Source organism: Cydia pomonella, unplaced genomic scaffold (assembly GCF_033807575.1).
Source record: "Cydia pomonella isolate Wapato2018A unplaced genomic scaffold, ilCydPomo1 PGA_scaffold_183, whole genome shotgun sequence".
Classification (NCBI taxonomy): domain Eukaryota; kingdom Metazoa; phylum Arthropoda; class Insecta; order Lepidoptera; family Tortricidae; genus Cydia; species Cydia pomonella.
The window spans coordinates 199693-221510 of NW_026907824.1; the positions used below are offsets into that span (position 1 = coordinate 199693).

Consider the following 21818-nt stretch of genomic DNA (forward strand, 5'->3'; position numbering starts at 1 on the left):
AAATTATTTTTACGCTCCTAACTCGTATAGTAATCAGAATGCTCAATACACATAAAAGAAGAAGAGAATGCTCAATATACATCCAATTGTGTAAACATACTTTTTCTATAATATAGAGGGAAATGTGGACTAAGTTTGTACCTTTACCTATGGAGAAGCGGCCGTCCCCTTTCCTCTTTACAACATTTGTTTTAATATGCTTGCTGAACCTGAAACTATTAGTGACGTTATTGCTTTTTAAATTGTTAGCTAAATGTTTACGTTAAGTGCTTTCTATTTGAGCTGCAATAAAACTCGTGTCGTGGAATTTGCCTTTACAATAATGGCAAGCCCATGCATCTATAAAATGCGGCTATATCAGAAGTGCATTCGAAATAAATGGTCAAGATGTTGATACCGTCAACCATATATTTTCCCATTGAAATATTACTAAACACAATAATTAATAACTATTTGCAAACGTCTTTTTGCTTAACGTTTGTCACTGAAACAGAATTAATGATTAACTTACCATTAAACATGAGCTCTATGAGAATAATACCTAATAATTCAGAACTGGTACAGCAAATTTTGGAGACATCGGAAAAAGCTTGTACCGATTACATTATACAAATGGATGAACCTCGAAATTTTATGATAGCTTTTGACAAGGTCAATCATGTTGGGGATGTAAGGAAAAGTGACAAAAAACTTATATTTCTACCGCTAGAAGACGAATTTTACAATCCAAGTGTCCTTACTGATCTTTTGTCGCTGAAGGAAACTGGTTACGTTCCTAATATTTTGTTAATAACACCTACTGGACAAAAATCATCAGACTGTAAAGTATACGACATGATAACTCATACATTTGTCGGTGCCGAAGAACAAATACAAAATCCCTTGTACTTGGATCGTTGGGATTGTTGCACCGAAGTGTTTGAAAAGGAGGTAAATTTGTTTCCTCATGACATGTCCAATCTATACGGCAAGAAGGTCAAAGTAGGAGCATTTACGTATAAACCATACGTATTATTAGACCTGGAGCCATCTCTGGCTCCGCTAGGCCGCGATGGTATAGATATACGCTTCATAGAGGAGTTTTGCAGGTACTTAAAGACGTTACAGTATTTGTCACAACATAATTTGATTTTAATTTATCTAGGTATTTTTTTATTATTTTCGTTAGCTCATATTTAATAATAAATAAATATTATATAGGTCATTCTTACACAAATTGACTAATCCCCACAGTAAGCTCAGAACACTTGTGTTGTGTGTACTCAGACAACGATACCTATATATAGATAATATACAAATACTTAAACATGTACTTACATAGAAAACACCCATGACTCAGGAGCAGTTTATTGCATTTTTATACCTATACACCAAATGGAATTTATGGTTTTTACAAAAAGTATTAAAAATATATAAATATTTTAGGTGGATTAATTGTACAGTGGAAATCGTGAGACCCGACGACGGACAGGAGTGGGGTGAGATTTATGAAAACAACACAGGCATCGGCCTAGTCGGAAATCTGGTCGAAGATCGAACTGAAATTGGAATTAGTAAGCTTTATTACCTACTAGTACTTAAAAAATTTCCTCTTTTGTATATCTTTGAGTTAAAATAAGTGCCCCACCTGAAATAATTTTCGTTTAAATCCAGCATCGCTCTATTCCTGGTACGAAGAATACAGGGCATTGGATTTTTCAGCTCCAATTATTAGAACGGCTGTCACTTGCATTGCACCCGCACCTAGGTAAGTACCTACTTTAGAATGAAATCTGTACTAGATTAGATAAAAAAATTGAGTGATTTTAGAGTCGTGATCCTGAATGTCAAAAATGAGTGAAGATGGTCATAGGTACTAAACAAATTTCCACATGTGAAACATAAAATCGCCAAAAAAAAATGTTATATACCCCTTTGGGGGCCCGAAGTAGACGAAACGTAAAAGCCCAGGAGTATTTATTATTTTCTGGATTTTTATTCGTTCTTTTGTTAGTACCGTATGACCATCTTAATACATTTTTGTCATTCGCGACCACGACCCCAAAATCACCCAGAAAACGGCTGTATAAGTGTCGAATCATATTAGAATTAAATAAGAGTTCATGTAGGATAAAGTGATTTGACATTTATTTTTGTTCTGTCACGACTTTAACTCTGGACCTTGCGTGAATTTGGAAAGTTGCCGTGCACCGACACTTGAGTCAGCAAAAAATATACAGCCTAACAATATTTTTTCAGGATTTTGTCAAGTTGGGACTTACCACTGGTGCCATTCTCCTGGCTGATGTGGATGTGTTTGATAGCCACTTTCTTCTTCGCTTCATTTGCCCTTTTTGTAGCGCAGCGGTCTACTGACGACATTTTCTTCGTTACATTTGGAAATATGATAGGTCAGGTTAGTATAAAAATGTTATGAGAGGAAAATATTTCTTACTTTCTTTTATTAACACTTATAGTAATGATTCTATGATAGCTCTCTCTGTTAATCATGAGTATTATGATAAAAAAAATACAAGATGCTCACGGTCACAAAGCCACAACATAAATCATGCAAGTGGCAGTCGAATAAGGCGCTAAAGTCAAGACAAGTCTGCAACGATTTTAATAGCACACGCAGTACAAGTGTTGTTTAGTACGTCATAATTTAATAGACGTTTGACGTTACAAATAGGGAGCGTGCAAGAACTGTAGGAGGCAGCACAGGAGCCGTCAGATTTTTGGCGCGAGGCCTAAATGTGAAGAAAACACGTGACGTGTAAATGTACATGTTTATGGTTCCGATTCAGGCCACAAGATGGCAGACCCTCACTGTGTGTGCTATCAAAATGTTTGCAGACTTGTCTTGGTCTGACTTCTATCGCTGACATTGAAATAAAAAATTGACAACTTTAACGCATGTCAAATTTGAAACAAACTCTCGTTATTATTTATAAATAGATTTCATCTTCTATTTAATTTTCATTCGTCATCATTCGCCTATTCACAACCTTGCGTATTTTCGTTTTTTAGAGTCCCGGAGACTCAAGTTCCTGGCGTATACGTAGCATCTCCGGCTGGATGCTAGTGACAGGCCTAGTCATAGACAATGCATACAGCGGCGGCCTGGCGTCCAGCTTCACGGTCCCCAAGTACGAGGCCTCCGTAGACACGATACAGGATCTGGTGGACAGGAAAATGGAGTGGGGCGCTCCTGTAGACGCTTGGTTATATTCTATGATACTTTCTGAAGAGGTACGGGTTGTTTGAGTGATTTGCAGAATAAATTATATAAAGGCATTGTTTGCTAGGCAATATAAAGGACCAACGAGGCTGTGTATTTCAAACTACTTCTATGAAATTGAAAAGTCCTTCAAAATATGTTGATCGTACTCATTGGAATTACTGTTAAGCTGTGTGTGATTGCATGAAAAACAATTAAAATATACCTAATTTTATTTTCAGCCCCTAATCAAGAGTGCAATAAGTCAATTTAAAGTTTATCCACCAGAAACATTGACAAAAAAGAGCTTTACACGGAGTATGGCGTTCAGCATTGAACGCCTACCGGCGGGTAACTATATGTCTGTCAATAGATAAATAAGTAATCATCATATTTCTATCCTGGTGCCGGCTTCGGAAACTGAATCCCATGAATTGGCGTAGGCACTAGTTTTTACAAGAGCGACTGCTGTCTGACCTTCCGATAGAATACTTTGTATGCTATGGCTGTGCAATATTTTTAAAATGGCTTATTTGCAGGGTTTGCAAATCACGTCTGTCTATCTATGTTGTCTAGGATCCTTCGCGATCGGCGAGTACATAACCAAGGAAGGAGCCAAGAACCTCGAGCTGATGGTGGAGGACATGTATTACGAGCAGTGCGTGGTGATGACGAGGAAGAGTTCACCGTATACCGCCAAGCTTACCGAGTTGGTTGGTCGTCTTCAACAGTCTGGGTTGTTGCTGTGTTGGGAGACGCAGGTGAGGATTTAGACACAAGTTAGACTCAGGTGCTCATTTAGATACAAGGCTCGTTACCCCCTTCTTGGTCAGTATATAACCAAAGCAATACCGAATAACCTCGAGCTGATGCTGAATAAATGTACTACGAGCAGTGAGTGGTGATGATGAGGAAGAGTTCACCGTATACCGCCTAGCTTACTGAGTTGGTTGGTCGTCTTTAACAGACTGGGTTGCTGTTGTGTTTGGACCTGCAGGTGCGGATTTAGTTAAACACGGGTCGGACTCAGGTTATGATTTGGACACGAGGTTCTTAGCCCCCTTCTTGGTCAGTATATAACGAAGGAAGGTACAATGAACCTCGAGCTGATGCTAGAGGACATGTACTGCGAGCAGTGCGTAGTGATGATGAGGATGAGTTCTCCGTACACCGTCAAGCTTATCGAGCTGGTTGGTCGTCTTCAACAGTCTGGATTGCTTCTGCGCTGGGAAACGCAGGTTAGAATTTAGTCACAGATAAGTCAGATCACTAAATTACTGCATAAATCATGCAAATGTTACTTATTCTCGTTATTCTCCGATAGAGCAGAAAATTTTCAAGCATCTGATGACAAAGCAATTATTATAATTCAAAGAAAATTAAAAAAAAAAACACATGGAGGTGATCTAATTATGGTACCTACTAGAGGGTGACCATTAGTACCTCATTAGAATGTCTGATAAGATGGAAAGGCCTATGACAACGTGAAGATGCGTTAGAATCGTCTTGATGATCGCATTGTTTATAGAAAATAATAGACGGCTATAAAAACGTACATCAAAAATTTAATATTTGACAGTCTTATCTGAATTTATGTTACAGATCGCTTTGAAATATTTGGATTTCAAAGTGCAACTAGAAGTAAGACTGTCTAGAACAAAGAAAGACATAGATGGAGTTGAGCCGTTAAACGTAAAACAGCTATTGGTAAGTATTAAAAAAAGGAACTGCCTTTAAAAAAACCAACCCACTGAAAAGTACTAAATCATTTTTATATACCCACCCCTATCCTTGTCCAGTCTCTATCCCGTCGAAAAGCAATTTTCTGCTAAAAAGTAATTAATACCTAATAATAAGAAAATGAATAACCATCCTGATAATTACTTAATTTCTTAGCGGTGCCAAACCAACAAAAACATTCTTTGCTGCCAAATAGAAAAAATAATACGAGTAGTTATAGTAGGAGTGCAAGAACTTAATGAAATTAATGAGTAAACTATGATTGTCTTTTTTATGCAAGTAAGCGCAGAGTTATTCATTGTGTAAAATTTTGTTCTCTAAAGTTTTGGTTTGGCACCGACTTCAAAAACTAAGTAATTACCAGGATGGTTATTAATTTTCTTGTTATTCGGTATTAATTACTTTTTGGCAGAAAATTGCTTTTCGACGGGATAGAGACTGGACAAGGATAGGGGTGGGTATATAAAAATTATTTTGTACTTTTCAGTGGGTTGGTTTTTTGAAGGCGGTTCCCTTTTTTTAAAAAAGATATCAAATGAAGTTATTTTGGTTTTGCCTTTTTCTATTTTTTATTATCTTTTTTATTTTATTTTTAGGGGACAAAAAACAAGGCAACGAAAATAATTTTCACCAAGTTAAGGTTTTTTTTTGTCTTTCAGGGTATCTACTTGCTTTACTTTGGAGGACTCTCTATATCAATCGTAGTTTTCATTGCGGAATTGCTCATTAAACGCGGTAAAGCTGTAATAGTTATATAAATTACATAATATAGAATGTGATTTATTTATATTTGTATCTACATATGATGAACGTTTATATTAGTTTGCACTTTGCCTGTTTGGACAAAATAAATCCAAAATTTTCATTGCTATTTCTGAACATTTGTTCTACATGGAATGGTATTAAATGACATAAATGATAATGATTGAATTATAATGACGCTAACTTGTATTTACTTTTTGAAATACTAATTATTTATTGTTGACTTTTATCTTTATGTAAGCATATGACATTCGCATTTTTTTTCTATTTATATGACATTTGTATCAGAATAAGCTTGAATTGATGATATTGTTTTGTTAATTTTTAAATGATTTAATGTGTAAAATCTAATTCATGTGGAGTGTCTTGGTTCAGCACTGTATACTTACACGTGATTTTAAATCACAAATAAGTTAAATTGATAGTTATTTGTTTTACAAGGTGGCAAAGTTGTTGTTTAACCGCTCGTGCTAATATTGATACCCGAGTAAGCGAAGGATTCCAAAACTCGAGAAGTGGCATCGTTGCGAGAGTTTCAAGGCACGAGGGTTAAACAAACTTTGCCCCCGAGTGAAATACAAAATTTTTCACCACACCAACGCCAGGAAAATACTCATCATGAAATAACAAAAAAAAATCAAATCAAATCCAAATGAACGTAATAAAAAACATCATTTAAAACTTCATTTAATAGTTAATTCTACCAACAACATGAGAAAACAACTCAAAATTTGGATCTCATTACTTTGCTCTACATGTGGATAAAATGCAACTTTCTCATTAGTCTTTGAAAAATCAAGAGGGCCGTTACCAGTTGGTGTTCTGAAAATGAAATGTCATAGTCTTAAAAATTATACGTTACCAAAAATACAAAAAGATGATGTTATTTAAGATGAGGGCTGGTCATTTTTGTCTTTGTACTACTAGCTAGTATGTAACACGTATACTGTACGTCAGTTAATATGTCTGGTAACTTTACCCGCTGAAATAAATATTGGATAATATTATTTTCTGTGCGTTGATATATGTCAATCGAGAGGTTACCCTAAAGAGTAAAGTAAGGGTTACCTGAACAAACCGAAACGTCTGCATTGTACCATAAATTAATTGGATGTAGGTAGGTCACTTCACTCACTACCAGAACTATACTTTTAATGTTAAGAAATGTTGTTTTCGATGTACGACATACCATAGTTATTTTTGCAACAAGAGAGAAAAGTTGGTTTTTCTTGTGAGTGTTGATTTTGAGTCCCGAGTAAGCGAAAGATTCTATAATTGAATCACGAGCGAAGCGAGAGTATACAACTTTTCACCTCAGTAGTGAGATCATATTAAAGGTTAAAAAAATTCAACATCAACTAAAGTTAACCACGTTTATTTACATTCATGAATGGAAGGCATCATCATTATGATGAAAGCTTCTAGAAATATTCCTGTATTCATGGCCTTCACTAAATTAAAAAGCTACTTTCTCTCACTCCCTGGAGTGACGAAAGTAGGCTTGTTCGAGCTGCTGAGGTGAAAAGAATATGGCAATATATAAGAATAAGAATATATATGAGGAGGCAAGTGTCATGGGGCCTGGTACAACTCGCGATGGTATTTTCAGATAAAATATTATATTTAGCATAGTAGTTTATTTATTAATTAAGAATATATTCAAGTTTTATTTTAATGATTATTGTCTATACCATTAATTTTACGCAATAAGCAATATTTAATAAGAATTTGGTACGTGTTCAAAATAGTCTTTCTCGCAAACGTGTACCTGCCTGCAATTATACCTAGTTATGGCATTTACGACGATGCTGTCAACTAACACCGTTCATTTGATTGCAGTGTCTTGCCGAGTGAGCATTGAATCTATTTTATTACGGCATATCGGTAGTGATTATTTAGTAGTAGTAGTTAGTATATCAAACCACAAAAAGTGATTAAAAATTCTTTTTGGATCGAATTAGTGCGAAAGCCTAAAAAATTATAATTTAGAGAAATATCGGTAGATAAAACCGACTCGGGCTTCACTTATTTATTAGGTAAATAAGTATTAGTTATCCATAGGAGTAATTTAGTGTTATTTGATCAGCAATTTTATGTTTTATTGTTATTTGATCAAGATAATTTTGTAAATAATCAAGTAGACTGAAACGATACCCAATCATATTAAAAAGACATACTAATTGTTATTCATAAAATTTATTTGATGGGCCAGTGTAAACGAAGTGACTTCAAGCCCTTCATTCACAAACCCGCTAAGATCTATTCCCCAGTATAAATTGACCGGTAGATTCGTAACAATTGTGGGTACGCGAAGATCATAAGATAGTGGCTACTTTAAGCGCACTCTGAACGATGTTGTCAATGATGGTTACTAAACAGCTTCAATTTTCTGAGTACATAATGATATAATGAAACATACTATTACCTCGTCAATAAGATACACATAGCTTAAATAAGTAATAAAACGGCCAAGCGAAATATTTCTGAATTTACACGTGGGTTCCCATAAATTATTATATTTATTATGATAGTCAAGTTAAGATAGTGGTTGTCGTTGTATTCCCACTGTCGATGTGCCTCTACAAATCTATGAGTGGCCCTACGAGCGTAGCTAAGCAGTGAATGAGGAACTCGTGACACATAGAATTGTAGGGGGCGCATGTACACGTTTCGCTATAAGGGTGCTACGAGCTACGGCGTAGCTCACGAAGCGTTTCTTGATAAGTATACATATAATATTTTATAATTTTTACAGTACATATGGTGCTACTTTATAGCACTAGTGCGAAAATTAGCATATTATGTTACTGTGTCGAACATTTAAAGGGCCATATGTACTGTAAAACGTTATACGTTACATGTGCGAATAGGCAATTCGCAACTCGTGTCGATTTAAAACATTTCCTTCGGTCGTGTTTCAATTTATTGCCACTCGTTTCGAATTTCCTATTTTTCGCACTTGTATCGTAATGTACTAATATGTTATTGTCAGAAGAGTAGAATATTATTCTAGGGCTGATGTTTAGTAAAATAAGATCTTTAGATTTAGAATTAATTTACTTATTGTATTATTAATACATTTATTTTAAACGTTGTTGCACATAAAAAAGAGTACAACAGGCGAACTTAATGCCACTAGACATTCTCTACCAATTGTACCTTACTTAAGTAAAATGTATATGCAACTATGGAATTATTGGATTTATTAGTTATTTCTCGAATAAGATTCGTCGGTCTATATGTTAAGTTTTATGTCCAGGCTTTTATCACTAGACAACGGGAATTATTGTAATTTACGTTGTAAAAAAAAAAAAAAATAGACGCAATAATCCCATAGTATAGCAATTAATTTTCGATCTTACAAAATCTGACTAACAGGTATAAAAATTTAGGATAACATTATTTTAACGCTTTATTTTAACTTTCTTTACTGCTAACATATTGACTGTTGAACCTTGATGTTTTTATTAAACCCGTTGCAATTACATTACTTACTCACTGTTTGAGTTCATAAGTAAACACGTGTTGTTGAGTTGTTTACCTGAACTTATCCAATGGTATATCATTAATAATGAACGTCACAATCTGATGCTTATAAAGGTCTAAAAGTTTAGTGCTTTTAAGAAGCACGGCTGCTTTCTCCGACATCACAAGATAATCTAAATCAAGATGATAATGCCAAGTAAACTATTCCCCGTTGAAATATTACTCAACATATTAATAAATGAGCATTTACAGGAATATTTTTGCTTAACGTTTGTTACTGAAACAAAATTAACCGTTAACATTCCTATAAATATGAGTTTAATGATAATACAGCCCAACAATTCAGTACTTGCGGAACAGATTTTGGATGCGTCGGAAAAAGGTTGCTCTGACTACATTATTCAAATGCATGAACCTGAAAACTTCATGATAGCTTTTGAGAAAGTTAATCATTTAGGAGACATAAGGAGAAGTGTCAAGAAACTTATATTTTTGCCCGTTCAAGATGATATGAACAACAGAAGTGTTCTTACAAATATTTTGGCGCTAAGAGAAACTGGTTTTGTAGCTAATATATTGTTGGTAGTACCTTCTTTACAAAGCTCAGGCGACTGTAAGGTATATGACATGATAACTCATACATTTGTCGGATCCGATGAAGATGTACAAAAACCTTTGTATTTAGATCGTTGGGATTCTTGTACAGGACATTTCGAGAGAGGAGTGAATTTGTTCCCTCACAACATGTCGAATTTATACGGCAAGACGGTTAAAGTTGCCGCGTTTACGTATAAACCATATGTTTTATTAGACCTCGATCCATCTTTGAACTCTCTAGGCCGCGATGGCATGGAAATGAGAATTATCGATGAGTTCTGCAGGTATTTTTAATGTTTCATTCATATGTTTTACCCCAATTTTTCACATCACAAAAATTTGCTAAAATAGGACGCCTTTTTTCATACAAATTGATGTCGTTGTTGATTTTATTTTCATTGTAGTCTTCTGTGCATCTTGCTCTTACTAACTGGTACAAAAGAGATACGGCTGCGAGTAATAAGATATCAAATCTTTGTATTTAAGTATTTATATATTATATATATCGTTGTCTAATTACCCTCAACACAAGCCTTATTGAGCTTACTGTGGGACTTAGTCAATTTGTGTAATAATGTCCTATAATATTTATTTATATTTATTATTATTTATTTATTTACATTATTAGTGCGTTGCCATGGTAACCCATACGACTTCACAGTTCATCGACTGTTAATATTAGTCTAGTACCGTTCGAGAAATGGGCCCTTGGCATGAAAACTGAGCGTGGTCCAACACTAACTCATTTTAGGTGGGTGAATTGTACCGTGGAAATAGTAAGAGATGACGAGCACGAGTGGGGCGAGATTTATGAGAATAATACGGGCGTCGGGGTTCTGGGCAATGTGGTTGAAGATCGTGCCGACATAGGGATAAGTAAGTCGATTCCATTATTTATATAGGTTAAGTAATTAACTTTTAGGAACATGTAGTATTGGAATCCTGCACAAAGGCTTCTACTCTTCCTTCCTAATTTGGATTTGGCCTGCGATTTTGTTAACGAATAATTTGTATTATGTTTCTTAGTTAAACGATTAAGATTTCAGTCCTAAATTAAACCACCTTCTACTAAACAATAAAAAAAAAACAGCTGTTGTTGCAGCTGTAGTTGGGTTTAAGTATTTACACTGTTTACTTGTTACAAATGCAAGTACCTATAAATTATAGAATTTTGGTTTTTGTAAATATGTTCTTTTTGCGCTTTATAGTTTTTAATAACCTGTTATGTTACTCTAACTTTCAGCGGCGCTCTATTCCTGGTACGATGAATTCAGAGTGTTGGACTTTTCTGCTCCTATTATTAGAACTGCTATCACTTGCGTCGCACCGGCACCAAGGCAAGTAAAATTAACATTTACAACATACTAGCTTGTGAAGACTCGTAGATATAAGATAATTGCCGTGCCCTACCAGGGCCCATGTGAAATAGACTATTAAGTAACACCTGTGTGTGTGTATGGATGCAATAAATATACGAATGAACGAATGACTCTCTTTATTCTCCAAAAGCTTATCAGAAAGTTGTATTTTATCCATAAGAGTGGCAAAGTAGTTTGGAGAATTTTTGAGTTGGCTGGTATATTGAGTTTTAAGTGTGGGGAAATTTTTAGTGTTTCACTCGATTGCAATGTTTGTTGAACCCTCGTGCCTTGAACGCCGCAACGCTCAATATTCCACCTTTCGGACCACTAGCTACGCTCATGGCTCGATATTAGAATCTTACGCTTGCTCGGGTATCAATATTAGCACGAGGATTTATTACACAACAACTTCGCTCCCTTATAAAACAAGTAACTATTATAGAGAAATATGAAATAAAAGAATTTTCTGTCAAATTATTTAATAGTATTTATATTTGACGACCGGTCTGGCCTTTGACGACCGGTCTGGCCTAGTGGGTAGTGACCCTGCCTATGAAGCCGATGGTCCCGGGTTCAAATCCTGGTAAGGGCATTTATTCGTGTGATGAGCATGGATATTTGTTCCTGAGTCATGGGTGTTTTCTATGTATTTAAGTATTTATAAATATTTATATATTATATATATCGTTGTCTAAGTACCCTCAACACAAGCCTTATTGAGCTTACTGTGGGACTTAGTCAATTTGTGTAATAATGTCCTATAATATTTATTTATTATTATTATTATGTCTGTCTTTTACAAATTCTCGGGACCATGGGGTCCCGGACATTTGGAGGGCGTGCGTGGGGCCGAAGCCAACACGTAGAGGCCCCTTGTAATAAGACAATTTACTCTAAATGTAACGTGACACCAACCGACGATTATCCCTGTTCACACTATAGCAGTGCACCCAAGGACAAGCCCCGGTTAGTGTAGGACTATTGTAAAAAAAAAGGGTACCAAAATAAACCGGGCTATTGGGTTGAGTTGCAAGTGGACTGGTAACCGGGACTATGGAGATTACTATGGCACCTGCCCTGATCATATGTTTTAAAAACACGACAAAATGGGCAGGTGGTGACTTGCCAACTCACAATATGGGTCCCCGAAAACGGCCGCTCGCACAGAGCGACAAGGGGACAACATTGCGTGAGCGGCTCAGGGTGTCGAGAGGTGTACGCCGCTTTCTACCCAGTGGCTGTAAGCAGCCACTGTGCCAACTCGCGTCTTATGCAAATTTCACTTCCACCCTGCGAGCATATAGCTCTGACACCCCACTCTGGACGGCCGGTAAAGGCAAGCCAGAGGTGAGAGTCCCGCGGCCCCTGCTCAGTGTTCACTCCAGCCGGCCAATCAAGGCAAGCCGGAGAGAGGGGCCTGGCCGACTCTCGGGGGTATGGGACCCAAGGGACGTCACTTCCCATTCAGCTCGCCACAAGCTGCCCTGGGGGCTTATTATTATTATTATTATTATATAAATAACTACTATGTTACCATGAAATCAGATCACACTCCTTCATATACATCAGCTAAAAAAAAAGCACAAATAGAAAATTATCAAGTATCTATTCGAAAACATCAAGACAAGTTTCCATGGGAAAAAGTACAGAATGTAGCAATTTTCAAAAATTTCCTTCTCAAATAGTAGAATATGAGTTTATATTTTTTTTTAGAATTTTGACAAGTTGGGATTTACCCTTGGTGCCATTCACGTGGACGATGTGGATGTGTCTAGTGTTTACCTTCTTCTACGCTTCGTTTGCCCTTTCCATAGCCCAGCGCTCTACCGATAATGTTTTCTTAGACACTTTTGGGATGATGATCACTCAAGTAAGCTGATTTTGTACGCAGAACTGTTTCTATTAGGTAGATTTTTATAAAATAGTTTAATAGTTTTAAGTTGGTGTTTAAGTCGCGTGTAAGTATCATAAAGTTGCTTTTTATGTTCTAGACAACTACTGGTTTTCCTGAAAAGAGTAAGTAGGTACTATGTGTTTTTGCTAACACAAAGTAGTTCTTCAATAAACGATTGCTGTCCCTTTTTGGTCCCTATATTTGATTGACGCATACACTGCCTGCGCGACCTTCTCGCTACTCTGGTAGCAGACAGCGCGTTTTTTCCGCTATGTAGCGAAAAGCACGAACGAACAGAGAACTTAGGGGTCGCGGCAGTAGATGTGTTAAGGGTTAAACTAGGAGAAATTGAGTTAGTAGCTCAAATGAATTAAGAGCGGCTGACCCGTTTTTCATACCGCTGTGGCTTACGCATTTGAATGCTGTTGTGTACAATTAATAGAAAAAAACAGCTAGGATATTCACTTTCTGACGCCCTACCGTTTTATGGTTACCCTGAACCTGAAAACAAACAACTTTTCCAACCATCCATTTGCAAATATTAGGTTTAACGCTAATGATGCCATATAAAGTTTTTTAAGTTTGTGTGCCTGAATTATATGGCACTGAGGTACACAGTGCCCCCGATCGCGGCGATAGCTTATTCTGATAGCGGAAAATAGTCATTTACCATCGTCATCGGTTGGTGGTTTATTTTATAGATAGATGGAGTAAGGCATGTCATAATAAGTTTCTACTCATTTGGGTCATTTATTTCTCGACACAATGATATCAACATCGAAATAAAAGCTTGTAAAATAATTCAAGTACCGTCAAACTAGCCAACTTTGCCCGCTTTTTTTTTTAGAAAAACACGGTTTTTAAAAAAAATATCTATGAAAGGCTAACGATTTTTCTCGCCTACGAGTATTGCATCCATTGTAATCATACGCATAATGTTGTTTGCATAAAGATTTTTTAAACCACTTTTTTTGGCTATTTTGAAGGTGAGTAAAGTTACTTACCTACTTAACTACGCAAATCTCCGGTTTCAAAATTTGACTGAAAGATTACTAAAACATATTAAACCAAAACTGTTTATTATAAAAGCCGAATACGGATTTAACTTTTTATGACATTTTCTGGCTCTAACCTTTTCCGCATATTCCGAAATTAATGCAAAACTTACGCCTTGCGATGCTACTTATAAGTGATGATCCCTATGGCATATGCTGCACACTGCTCTACTCGCTAGCGATCCAGTATCACTAATTAATTAAGCGTCTCCCTCGCACTTCGGGTTCGAAAATTATTTTAATTTGAAATGGGAAAGTCACCGCTGGACGTACGTACTTATAGGTAATGCTTCTCAGACTCGCGAGGACGCAACTTCATGGCGCATACGTAGCATCACCGGCTGGATGCTAGTGACGGGCCTCGTCATAGACAACGCCTACAGCGGCGGCCTGGCGTCCAGCTTCACGGTCCCCAAATACGAGGCCTCCATAGACACGGTGGAGGACTTGGTGGATAGGAAAATGGAGTGGGGCGCTACGCATGATGCTTGGATATTTTCTATTATGCTGTCTGAGGAGGTATTGTTTCGTTGGTTTCTTGACATAATTTTGTGTATTGCAGAGCGTTATTATCGCAGTCGTAAACATTTTTCAGTTGGTTCTAGTTCTAATATATGTAGACTTACTAGAGGGACTATAGTTTTATTGTGCTTCTAGTACAGCTTCGAATAAAAGGCATGCCCCGTTTATTTATATTAAATATTTGCGTTTAGCCGTAGCTGGATCTGAAATTGAAGTTATCCTTAACTTTCAAGTAAAATACTGATATTTTTTGTCCTCAAGGGTTTGATTCCTCCTCATCTGATTTTAATAACTGTTTATCAATTTTATCATGGATATGATCTAATAAGCTGTTAACAGTGACATTTCTAGTTGAAATGTGTGTCTTAGCATGTGTATCTATGTGTGACTTAGAATACCTATGTATGTATATATCCGATATCGAGCAGTCACTTTTTGCCATAGAGAAATAAGAAGTACATAGTGTGCTCACTCCATACATCAGTTTTGGTATCAAAACGCTTACTCGTATTATTTTCGTAGTCGACATCTAGCATCGAGTAACCGGAACTCTATTTTCAACTCCTAAGTTTACTCTGGTTATAATATTAGCTGAAAATCGTTGAGCATTAGACTTTTTGTTTGACGCGATATCTATCTATTGTCGAGTAGCAGTACTGAGAGTTCTGCTACTTGACGCTAGATATGTAGACTACGAAAATAATAGTATTTTTGGTAACAAAACCGTTGTATGGAGTGAACACTCTTGGTCTTCTTAATTCTCTTTGGTAGGTGCATACTGTTTATTTATTTAATCGTTATTGCACAAAAGATAATACAAACGTTCAAAAGGCGGACTTAATGCTACAAGTTTACTAGTAAACCAGTTATAAGTATTTTGCCCTTGCCTTACAGCCTTTGATCAAGAGTTTGCTCAGCCAATTTAAAACTTATCCAGCGGACATATTAAGGCAGAAGAGCTTCTCAAGAAGTATGGCTTTTAGCATTGAACATCTTCCAGCAGGTAAGCTGAGTTTGACTAAAGATCGGACATCCGTTAAGATCGTATGATGCTAATTCACGCCTAAATATTGCGGTGATTATTTTTATTACTGGCAAGGTGATTTTTTAATGAAGGCATCGGCTTAAGCAGGTGAGGTTTCGCCGCACAAAAATGGCGCATCATGTTACCTTGCCAGCATTAAAAAAAAAACAATCAAATCAGATTTGGTATGGCCGAGTATTTACTAAAAATATTAATTTATGGCCTAGGATACTTCGCGATTGGCGAATACATAACCAAAGAAGCAGCGATGGACCTCGAAATAATGCTTGACAAAATCTATTACGAACAGTGCGTTGTGATGTTGAGGAAGAGTTCTCCGTATACTGCGAAACTCAGCGAGTTAGTTGGTCGCCTTCACCAGTCTGGGCTAATGCTGTCTTGGGAGACGCAGGTTTGGATCATAGTAATACTTACACAGATGTGACCCATATGGTTTTTCGGTGAAGGAAAACATCGTGACGAAACGGGACTAATCCCCACAAGGCCTAGTTTTACCCTCTGGGTGGGAAGGTCAGATTGCAGTCGCTTTCGTAAAAACTAGTGCCTACGCCAAATCTTGGGATTAGTTTTCAAGCGGACCCCAGGCTCCCATGAGCCGTGGCAATATGCCGGGACAACGGAAGAAAGAAGAAGGAATAAGGCCTTTATATGGGCATCTGGGACTCAGGAGGCTATATACACTGTGGTCAGGGAAGAATTTGATGAGAGCATGCAAGAAGTGGCGACCCGACGCAAAAATCTGCGCAGGGGGCGCCACTAGCACATAATTAGGCCCTATCACTCTTGCATATTCGAGCGATAAAGAGGCAGATAAAGAAATGTCAATTTTCGCGTTTCGTGGTGGCCTCTAACAACATCAATGTCATAGTAAATACTTTTCAAAAAACTATTATAATATGTGGATGTGCTTGCTCTCTGGCGGCAGAACTTTGCAGTAATACCCCCTATTTGGTGCGATGGTACAGCTAGCTGGTACTGCCGCTGAATGTACCACCTAGAGACTATCTAACCTTACCTATATTTATTACAGGTGGCTTTAAAATATCTCGATTTCAAAGTACAATTGGAAGTAAGGTTGTCTAGAGCAAGAAAAGATTTGGAAGAAATTGAGCCGCTAAGCATAAAACAGCTTTTGGTGCGTACCTATTTTTAATATAGTCTTGAACTACATTTATAAAAATTAATGAGGCGCCATTCATTTATTACCGTGTTTGACCTGCTCCTAAATCTATGCACGAAAAAATAAGAATAGGCCGGCCTCCCCCCGTTTAATATTTATTAAGTAAGAATCTAAAGGGTAAAATGAATAAACGTTTGGTTTTTATATTATTTTTTCATAGAAACAAGTTTAGGAGCTTTTATTTCATCTAGCTGGAAATCGTTTTAATACCTCCATTTGGTCCTAAGTGCGTGTGCATAAATGTTTGATCCTTTTCAGTTTTCTTTGCTTGAAGCTTGAAACGCTACGTCCTCTGGAAAATTACTCCCAAGGCTCCAAAAATTTATGCACACCTTCGGGATTGGGCAAACTCGGATTACACTCATTCAGGCCTAAATGAAGTTATTAAAACGATTTCCAGCATGCTGGGAATTAATTCCTCAAAACGCTTTATTCGGATCTAATTTTATTGGTCTATTAGTAGATAACTGTGAAATATAAAGATGGATATAGTTCGTGTCATCCACGATGACGAGCAGATTTGTCAAATCTGACCTTTACGAGTCTAATAACACGACATTACGAGTCAAGGCACGCGTCTTTGTGAATGACACGATCTATTGGCTGATTATATGAACTTGGGAAGAATCGGTGAAGGCTGAGTGGACGTCCGACTTTCAATCCGGAGGTCACGGGTTCAAATCCTGGCTCGTATCAATTAGTTTTTTGGAAGTTACGGTGAAGTGAATCATTGTGAGGAAATCTGCATACATAAGCGAAGATATTCAAAGGCGTACCTATGTGAAATTACAAATACGCATTGGACCAGCGTGGGGAGAGGACTACTTAAATCCCAAGCCCTCTCGCGAATAGAGGAGGCCTGTGTGAGTGTGGTGAATTAAAGAAAAATAACCGAAATGTCTTAACTATAGCTATTCGTGTAAATTATTATTGTATGTATTTTTTTCAGGGCATCTACATTTTTTACTTCGGAGGAGTGGTAATAGCACTTCTTGTTTTCTTCGGGGAATTACTCTCTAAGTGCAGCAAACCTTCAATAGTGTTATAATTATTACCTTATATTATCCTCCTAAGACCCAAGGACCTGCCTATAGTACTCTCCTTATTCAGTTCGAGGAAATTTAAATCATATCCAATTGGAGCAGAGTTGCATTTGTTTTGTTTCGTTCAATTTTCAAACTAAACAAAATTCAACTCTATTCCCGGCACTATAGCTTCTAATTTCAGTGGCAATTTTGGAATTTTAATTTGTATGGAGGTTAATAATATGAACCGAGATTTATATGTATATACCTACAGTGGAATATAACTAAGAGAAACAGGGATAGCATAAAAACGTAAATAAAATAAAATTTTATGGTGTTATTTATTTTTTAATTGAACTACTTTAATACTATTTACTAGTTTTGTATACCGAAGCAACAATCTTTAGATTTTTCCTACACGGAATAGTGAAATCTAGCGAGCAATTAGGTAAGCTAACAAAAAATTGGGTTATAATCATAAATCTTAAGAGGGGGCGTAAAGCCAGGTAATTACAAAGGAACAAAAGATATGCCGCGCCGCGTGAAACTTGCGATGGTAGATTTAACTATCGTGCCTGTTTTACCTCAATATCTCAAAAAGTATAGGTAAATTTAAAACTGGAAAAATGTACCGTCTCACCCAAAGACTTGAACTCATGACACTGCATCTAATGAGAATGAATTTTTACCACACTGAATAGTGACATCTAGCGTGCAATTAAGCAACTAAACAATAGCTGGGGTCATTGTTCCGAGAAAAATCTTAATAGCGCGATTCAGGTTTTTTTCTACACGAAATAGTGACATCTACCGAGCAATAAGGTAACTAAACAAAAGCTTGGCGTTATGGAAGGTGGAGGTAAGGAATGATTATATGCTCTTTGGTGTTTACTTTCTATATACTTACTTTACTCTTTGGTGTTTACCGGTGTTTACCCCCTCGTGCAGTTACGGTCAGGGCGGCTACCGGGAAAATCGAAATTCGTCAATTGCGGGCATTTTTCTCTGTCACTCTGATTACGTCTTACGAAGAGTAAAAGAGAAAGATCCCCGCAATTTGCGAATTTCGGTTTTTGCGGTAGGCCCCCTGTACATACGCAATGTGCCAAATTAAAAACACGTTTTAACATTCCTGACAATATACATATACCGAAAATTATTTACGTAATTTAGTCGGGTTATTTGTTGCCCACCATAAGGTCCAGAGGGCCTACCGCGAACCACGTTCGACGTGATGCCTCTCTGTCGCACTTGTAAATTCGTGCGAAATTGTGATAGGGAGGCAACACGTCGAACGTGGTTCGCGGTAGGCCCTCAGAAGCCATACTAAAATGTACAGTGGAAAATTAAAAAAAAAAACGAGACTGTGCAAGGACTAAAAATCATAGCGCTTTCTCTGCTACTCCTACTGAAAGTTCCATAAGAGCATCTCGTTCGATCGTCTGCCGGCTCTACTATTTCATCTCTATACTTATTGTACCTCTATGGATTTTTGTGTGTTGTCTAAGTTTGATTACGACCGTTTTAATAATCCCTCGAATAGCTTGGAAATGACAGCCAGCCTGCAGCCAGCACGTGATTGGTTAATCGGCCGTCAAGGGTGATAACGTCATACGTCAGTGATATCGACCAACTTCACTTCATTCATCGTCTCGCTACCAGCGTTGCCAGATGGTCACAAAAGTCACATTTTTCGTGACTTTTCGCCTTCTTGTGTGACATGTGCGTGACTTACGATTTTGAGGCAATTTTTGTGACTTTTTAAGCTAGCCGATTTTTGGATAAGTTTAGTTTTGCAATTCGTATTATTTAAGATCGCACCCAAGTTTACTAGCCCTTGAACCCGTGTCCAGACAAGACAATTTTTCGCCAATCTGATGAAATTGTCCGATCTAATCAGGGCTATAACCGCGAAAATCGAAGTTCGTTAATTGCAGCCATTTTTCTCTGTCACTCTAATTAAGTCTTAATGATTTTGGTTGTCGCGGCAGGCCCCAGGCCGTGCGGACGCAAATGCCAATTTGGCTGCCAAATTCAACCACCGATTATTACCGATAATATGGAGGTGTGGACGCAAGAATACAAATTGGTGACGCTAGTTTTTGAGCATTTTTGAAGTGAAAACTTCTTTAGCGGCGCTGTGCACTATTTGTGATGGGGAAAAAATGTTAAACTCGCGACAGGTCACGTGACCGACAGATTCGTGACCTGATCGAAAAACTGTTACAATGTCATTGAAGCCAGTAGACCGCTGGCGCAACTTAAATATTAACGTTGTGCAAGTTACACACAAGTGCAGTTAAATAATTGTAATAGTTCTGAAGTGTTAAATTTTTAATGTAATATAAATTGTCATGTTTGTGTACGACAGCGCAATAAATGAATATTGTTTTTTACCACATAAATGATTGTACTTTTATACTGATTATATTAAAGCAATTCGTGCAAAATTATTCCCTAACCATTCCAAAATATCAAAAATGCACAACGTTATTATTCAAGTTTTCACTTCTGCCGGCACTTGTTGTTGTTGTTGTTTTTTTTATTTTACAACGCTCAAATCTTCCTCGCATTGTCCCGGCATTTTGCCACGGCTCATGGGAGCCTGGGGCCCGCTTGGGGAGCTGGGGACAACTAATCTCAAGGTTTGGCGTAGGCACTAGTTTTTACGAAAGCGACTGCCATCTGATCTTTCAACCCAGAAGGTAAACTAGGCCTTGGTAGGATTAGTCCGGTTTCCTCACGATGTTTTCCGTCACCGAAAAGCGACTGGTAAATATTAAATGATATTTCGTACATAAGTTCCGAAAAACTCATTGGTACGAGCCGGGGTTTGAACCCGCGACCTCCGGATTGCAAGTCACACGCTCTTACCGCTAGGCCACCAGCGCTTTTTAGGGTTCCGTAGCCAAATGGCAAAAACGTCATAAAATTTAAACAAAACAAACATGGGGGGGGGGGGGGGATATCTATGGATAGGTCTTCAAAAATGATATTGAAGTTTCAAATATCATTTTTTTTCTAAACTGAATAGTTTGCGCGAGAGACTTCCAAACTGGTAAAATGTGTGTCTCCCCCCTGTAACTTCTAAAATAAGAGAATGATAAAACTAAAAAAAATATATGATGTACATTACCATGCAAACTTCCACCGCAAATTGGTTTGAATGAGATCTAGTAAGTAGTTTTTTTTTAATACATCATAAATGGTAGGGAACCCTTCATGGACGAGTCCGACTCGCACTTGGCCGCTTTTTTTTCAAATATCACCACGTATCGTTTTACAGCGTTCAAATATCACCATAAAACTAACATTGGAGTATGATGCCAGGTTATTTTCTGATCGAATCGGTCGATTTGATCATCCCGTCTGGGTGCCTCCATTATATGGGTGTTTACTATACTATAAAAACCGGTTAAAGTGCCAATTACATCCAAACTTTATCAGGACCCGATTTCGGGCCCGAAAAAGAATATTTTTCCGTTTCACGGAATATCAGCACATCGTTAACAATATTTGAAATGTTAAAAATAATTTGTCTCTAATTGCCAAAAATGTTCAACGTTTGATATTTTTGCATATGAACCATTTTTTTACATTTCAAATATTGTAAATGATGTGCTGATATTTAGTGAAACGGAAAAATATTCTTTTTCGGGCCCGAAAACGATTATCATGCCCGAAATCGGGACTGATTTCGGACCCGAAATCGGGAACAGGAATGTAATTGGCGCTTAAGTGCAAGTCAGACTCGCCCACGAAGGGTGGGCAGCCTGGTGACAGACAGATAGACGGACAGTGGAGTATTAGTAATAGTTTTTACGTTTACGGTACGTTTTTACCCTTTGGGTACGGAATCCTAAAAATGTGACTTAAGCAGCAAAAATGTGACTTTTAGGGAAACGAAACGTAACTTATGACTCCAGAGCCCTGGCAACACTGCTCGCTACGT

At 37.3% G+C, this 21818-nt stretch overlaps 1 protein-coding gene across 1 annotated transcript; it reads left to right on the top strand.

Moving 5' to 3' along the window:
• The first annotated feature begins 204 nt into the window (after nt 1–204).
• On the top strand, nt 205–18206 carry LOC133533588 (uncharacterized). Its single transcript, XM_061872589.1, has 18 exons — nt 205–1088; nt 1426–1553; nt 1654–1747; nt 2239–2395; nt 3010–3231; nt 3442–3550; nt 3776–3960; nt 4802–4906; nt 5599–5682; nt 9365–10068; nt 10536–10660; nt 11028–11121; nt 12859–13015; nt 14392–14613; nt 15511–15619; nt 15868–16052; nt 16692–16796; nt 17791–18206. The coding sequence occupies exons 1-18, from the start codon at nt 379–381 to the stop codon at nt 17887–17889; spliced, it is 3594 nt and encodes a 1197-aa protein (XP_061728573.1). The 5' UTR covers nt 205–378; the 3' UTR covers nt 17890–18206.
• Nucleotides 18207–21818: the final 3612 nt, after the last annotated feature.